The sequence below is a fragment of the Sander lucioperca genome, chromosome 14 (genome assembly GCF_008315115.2).
Source record: "Sander lucioperca isolate FBNREF2018 chromosome 14, SLUC_FBN_1.2, whole genome shotgun sequence".
Lineage (NCBI taxonomy): Eukaryota > Metazoa > Chordata > Actinopteri > Perciformes > Percidae > Sander > Sander lucioperca.
Window position 1 is genome coordinate 1,120,842 of NC_050186.1, and position 6,000 is coordinate 1,126,841.

The following is a 6,000-nucleotide window of genomic DNA, read 5'->3' on the forward strand; positions in this document are numbered from 1 at the left end:
CACCCTCCTCTGCATCTTGTTTTGGATCTCTGATTCTATTCATTCTGAGCTGCGTATTGACGCTCGTAATTTCTGACATGTTAGAGACCAAAACACTAATCCAGAAACCCAGAACAATAACAGAACAATAATCCCCAGATGAAGCCAGCGAGATGACGAGCGGTGAAGCCAGCGTGATGGCGAGCGGTGATGGCGAGCGGTGAAGCCAGCGTGATGGCGAGCGGTGATGGCGAGCGGTGAAGCCAGCGTGATGGCGAGCGGTGAAGCCAGCGTGATGGCGAGCGGTGATGGCGAGCGGTGAAGCCAGCGTGATGGCGAGCGGGAGCTGCAGCCCAGATCAGCTGACTGCAGGAGAGGCTGCAGCTGTAACCTGACAGATCAACGGGCTGACTGAGAGAGATGTGACGTGTCCTGCATCAGACGTGTGAATCTTCACTGATCTCCCGATTCGATTATGATTATCATGTCAGATTCAATTCAACCCTTTCTTTTCAAAGGCTATAAAATTAAATAAAACACGCAAATTCAATGAAAGTAGTGAACCGATCATTTATTTTACTTGTGAAGAGTAATGGTTGTAGGGAACCATCCACGTTATATTTATATAATTATTTTTTTTGGACAATTTGGTTGAAAGAAACCCAAATTTATTAGCCTGGGTGAACGCTGACGAACTTCCGGCAAATTTGAGATTTGCTCTGCGAGTCAGTCTGGCCAAGAGCCCATTCAGGCCCATTTCCAATGTCCCCGAAATCGAGGCACCAATCACAACCGCTGAGGTGGGCTCTACACCAATCACAACCGTTGAGGCGGGCTCTACACCAATCACAACCGTTGAGGCGGGCTCTACACCAATCACAACCGTTGAGGTGGGCTTTACACCAATCACAACCGTTGAGGCGGGCTCTACACCAATCACAACCGTTGAGGAGGGCTTTACGCGACGACGACAGCGCAGCGACGGCAAGCAGCGAGCAGCTTTTTGTCATTCAACATGACGGCTACCGAAGAGCAGCGTCACCCGGATCGTTGGTCTGATTGGTTGAAGGACTATCCAATGCGCCCAGAGGCGTTTGAGCGGCGTCCGTTGGTGACGCCCCTTTGGAAATGAACTGTCAATGAACCTTCCCCAGACCTTCTCAGGTACAGCTGAGAAGGTCTGGTGTCAGCCAGGCTATAAGTTTCTGAGATAGACATTTAGAAAATGGGTCAAATTTGCACCAAGGACAACACACGGTAAAGACATCAGCTTGGACGTTGGACGCCGTGAAGAACTAAACGTCTCCTACCTGGGAAGGCGTGCGGGTTGGGCGCGCCTCTCTTCAGGCACTTGGAGCAGAGGATGTGTACGGAGTACAGCAGGCCGGGCCACTCCTGCAGCAGCACGTTCAATTCCTCCACCAGCGGAGTGACGGCCTGCCACGCCGTCCACATGTTGGGCAGCGAGGCGTGGCTGGCGATGGACAGCGTCTCCGCCTGCAGCTTCCCTCGGGCGACGCCGTGGCTTATGACCACGGGGACCTTCCCTCGGTAGGCGAAGATCTGGCGCCGGCCGTCCGAGCGCTGCACCACGTGGCTGTTTATCTGCACGCTGAAGCGCGTGAACAGCCCGGGGGGGAACAGGAAGGGGAAGCTGTACCGGATGTGCAGCTGCTCCACGGAGAAGAAGTGGCACAGAGGCAGCGTGCCGCCACTGCCGCACGCCGCAGACACGGCCGCTGCATCCTCGCTGCTCACGTAGCTGGGGAACTTGTACCACGCCGTAGGACTGCTCCAATACGGAAAAAAAGACATAATCACCATTATTTGGGTCAGTTTTGAAATCACGATTATTTAACACGATTGCCAGACATCATACACCAGAGCAGGGGGAATGAGAGGGGGAAACGCCAGAGCAGGGGGAACGAGAGGGGGAAACGCCAGAGCAGGGGGAATGAGAGGGGGAAACTATTGAATTGTTAACGTGGATTAGTTGCGGTGCCGTACCTGGCGGTGGCGCCGTTGAGCGGCTTGCTGCGCGGCTTGTTGACGGCGTAGCAGACGCCCATCTTCTCCAGCAGCTCCATGACGACCTGCAGGTCCGGCTGTGATTGGACGAGAGGCCGCAGCAGCAGGCTGATGACGTTGGAGGGCAGCAGGCCGTGCTGCAGGAAAGCGTCCACGTGGTGCTGCAGCTGCGTCACTCGAAGCTCCGCCCCCTTCTCGTCCTCCGTTACCACACCCCCCCGCCCGCCGTCTCCCCTGGAAACAGTTACTCAGTCAGACGGTTTTTTTTTTTTTTTTAGCACTTAAAAAACATTAAACATTTAAAAAAAAATTGTCTAAATAATGTCAAACATAAAATAAAACAATTTGAAAAAAGTCAAAGGTGTAAAAAAAAAAAACTGTTCATAAAATATTTTCAATTTTTTTTTTTAATCACTTAAAAAAATTTGTTTTTAAATTGTCTAAAAAATGATGTCAAAAACAAAAATAAACATAACAAAAAGAAATCGAAAAAATAAAATAAAAAATGCTGAAACCGTAAAACGTAAACGTCTAACTGGCCCGTAAACAAATTAGTTTAAAAAAAAAAAAAAAAACTCCAGCAGCGCATCGTAGCCTATAATAAACCCTTATATCTGTATTATTATACCTGTATGATGTAATAATAATAATAATAATAATAATTTTAGGCGTACCTGTGTCCCTCGGCCAGCAGGCGCTGCAGCAGTGCGGCCGCGTCTCTCTGGAAGAAGACGTTGAGGATGGCGATGAAGCGCGGCAGGTTGTGGAAGACGTACTCCTTCAGTGTGGGGCTGTCCTCGAAGTAGAGCAGCTTCCCGCTCTCGTGCAGGTAGGACAGGGCGCCGTGCAGCCGGTCCTCCGTGAGCCCGGCCTGCAGGCCCAGGCGGGCCGAGTCCCACCACGACAGCCACAGCGCCGCCGGGTTCACGTGCAGCTCCTCCAACATCTGCCAGGACTTGGGCAGCACGCGGTGCAGGTTGGGGAAGATGTCCCGATGGTCTGCGACCGACATCAACTTCTCCCTCAGACGCTGGATGTTCCTCTGGCCACAGCTGGAAACATTACACACTTAATGCTACATCTTCCCCTGACCACAGCTGGAAACATTACACACTTAACTCACGTTTTTTGCCTTTTTTGAAAGCAACACTAGAGAACTTTTCCCGCTTTGGTCCCCCTACAGGTTGGAAGTGGAATTGTCCATTTCCATTATGTCTCATTCGAACTACAGATCTGCTACTCGATCTGGCAAACTTGCACCAAAATAATGTACCTTAATAAACTAGAAATCTAGACCACGCTAGCGGCAGCAAATGTAATTTGCAGCCAGGGTCATCTAGCAACTCTCCGTTGGCTTAAGAGCTGGAAAAACCAAACTCTGGCCGGGCCAATCACATCGTGTGTAGAGGCGGTGGGCGGGGCTTATGGCTGCTGCTGCCGCTGGTGAACAGCGGTCTTTGGAAGACTTGGAGTTCAGCTTTTCTTAGAGAAAAGAACAAAGAACGGCACTGAAGTCATTCTTAAAAAAGGAAGATGTGTTCAGAGTTTAAAGTTGAATCTATCAACTAGCGTTGTTCTGATTGGTTGGAGCGCTATCCTATTGCGTGCAGAGGGAATTTGAAAGACAACCGTTTATCCCGCCCCTCAGATTGAGCCCTGACAATGGGGAGTTCCCAGACCCAACATCTGGATGTGGGGCTGGCTGGTTTCAGTGGTTCATCAACTCGTAACAGGGAACAGCACTTCTGCATTCGCTTCGCAGCTCTCTATCGGCTATAACCGCACTATGCAAGTTTGCCAGATCGAGTAGCAGATCTGTAGTTCGAAGGAGACATACGAATAATAACGGTAACGGACAATTCCCCTTCCAACCTGTAGAGGGACCGTTGCTTTAACAATTCTTTCCCCTTTTTTGTCGTTTCAACACTTATTTCCCCTCCATTTGTGTAGCTTTTTTTGTCAATGTTTTTGACTCTTTTTACGATGTTTTTGTTGCTGACATTTGTCGACCTTCACCGACAGTGAAGCTGAGGGTTACCACGGTTACCTGCAGCTGACGCACAGCACTGGAGACAGGATCTGCAGCCGCTGGTTCAGCAGGAACTGCAGCTGGGACTTCCTGCGCCGCAGGTTTGGGTCCGAGACCCCGTAGAAGACTTGGTGCGGGCTGGAGGAGCGGCCGCCGTAACCCTGCTGCAGCGCCCGCTCCACCTGCAGCGCCTCGCTCCCCAGCGTCTGCACGTCGCCGCGCTCTTGCAGGCCGATCCTCCGGTGGATGTCCAGACTCTTCTCCTCCACCTCCGCCTCTGCGCACAGGTCGGCGTGCGTTCCCACCACGCACACAACCGCGCCGGGCACCCTGGCGCCCAGCAGGTGGAGGAAATACCCGACGTGGGCGTAGAACTTCGCGGGCGCGTAAGCTTTCAGATTGACCACGAGGACGTAGAGAGCGCCGGGGGAGAGAAAGAAGGGTTGGATGAGGTCATAGTTTGGCTTCCCGGACAAATCGTACACGAGAAACGTGAGACGGCGATCTGCGTCAGCCACCCAGTCCGTCACTTCGATTCCTTTGTTTCCCTGCGTGTCTTTAGCGTCCGTCTGAGCGCCAACTAGACTCTGCCGGAGCTGGGTTTTTCCGGCGTTCTGCATCCCCATCAGGACCAGTTTGAGCCGCGGTTTGAAAGCGAGCTGCGAGTGCGCCAGCTCCTTCTGGTACGCGGCGATGTACGGGATGCCCTTCATGCACACCTCGTACGGCGGCTGGATCAGAGGGTTGTCCTTCACCTTCCAGATGCTCACTCTGCACAGCTTCCCAAAGTTGTCCGGAAGAATGGCGATTTGGTTTCCCTGCAAGACGAGTTCCTCCAACTTCTCCAGCTGCACGATGGCGTCGGGCAGGTACGTGATGCGGTTATTGTCCAGCCAGAGGTTGGCGAGCTTCCCCAGCTTCCCCACTTCCTCTGGGATATGAGTCAGTTTATTCCTGCTAAGGTAGATTTCCTCCAACCCGACGATGCTTAGAATAGCCTCCGGGAAGTTTTCAAACTCGTTGGAGGACAGGTTCAGCATTTTGAGTCTCTGGAGTTGCGTGAAAGCGGCGGGCAGCGCGGCGAGTTCGTTCCCGTCCAGCATGAGGCTCTCCAGCTGCGTCAGGAGACAGAAGGCGTCCGGTAACGTGGACATGTGCAGACTGCTGAGCCACAGGATTTTGATGCTGCGCAGCTTCACGATGTCCGCGGGCAGCGTCTCGAACTTGTTCCCGGAGCAGTCGAGTTCCTCCAGCTCGCCGAGCGCCAGGATCTCGGCGGGGAAGGCGTTGAGCTTGTTGTGGTCGGCGTCCAGCGTCCGCAGCTTGGCGAGGCCGCAGAAGGAGCGGGGGAAGTCTCGAAGGTCGTTGAAGCTGACGTCCAGTTCCTCCAGAGACTGCAGCGCTCCGATCTGAGCCGGCAGAGACTGGATCCGGTTGTGGCTGATGCACAGCTTCTTCAGCATCTTCAGCTGCCCCACGCCTGAAACAAGGCACGGAAAACTGATTAACACATGAATCACATTGTTTTATTCCACTCATGGAGACACATTTTATAATTAAACAATACATGATTTGCTTTATTACATCACATATCCCGGAGCTGAAAGGAGCTGGATGAAGACAAAAAAAGTCTTATTTTACCAGCAACCGCAAGATGAGCGATTAGCTCAACACCTGAAAAGCCCCGTTGTTACTCTCTGCTCCTCACCACGGGGCTTCTCAGGTGCTGTGAGCAAATCACTCCGCCCAAGTAGCAGAAGTAGCAGAGCTTCGCCTTTCTGAGAATATAGTTCCCAGTATGTATACGTTAGAAGATGGCTGTGTGTCATGTGACCTTATTATTTGTACACGCTGTGACTATACAAATCACAACATGTAAATATGAAAATGTTGGTGTTATTTTGTCACTTTTTGGGAGCAGTAGGCTAGATGGAGCCGGTTACCTCCAGGATCTGTGCTAAGCT

General features: G+C 52.0%; 1 protein-coding gene across 2 annotated transcripts in view; it reads right to left on the reverse strand.

The window, feature by feature from the left end:
• Positions 1–6,000, reverse strand: part of mfhas1 (malignant fibrous histiocytoma amplified sequence 1) — a 31,915-nt gene that overhangs the window by 20,121 nt on the left and 5,794 nt on the right. The window contains exons 4-7 of one of the 2 annotated variants that reach the window (XM_035991202.1): positions 4,055–5,516; positions 2,682–3,059; positions 1,987–2,241; positions 1,290–1,771 (exon numbers count right to left, since the gene is read on the reverse strand). In XM_035991202.1, the coding sequence (XP_035847095.1) occupies positions 1,290–1,771; positions 1,987–2,241; positions 2,682–3,059; positions 4,055–5,516 (2,577 nt within the window). The remainder of the gene's footprint in view (positions 1–1,289; positions 1,772–1,986; positions 2,242–2,681; positions 3,060–4,054; positions 5,517–6,000) is intronic. The other variant, XM_031319184.2, reaches the window with a different exon arrangement.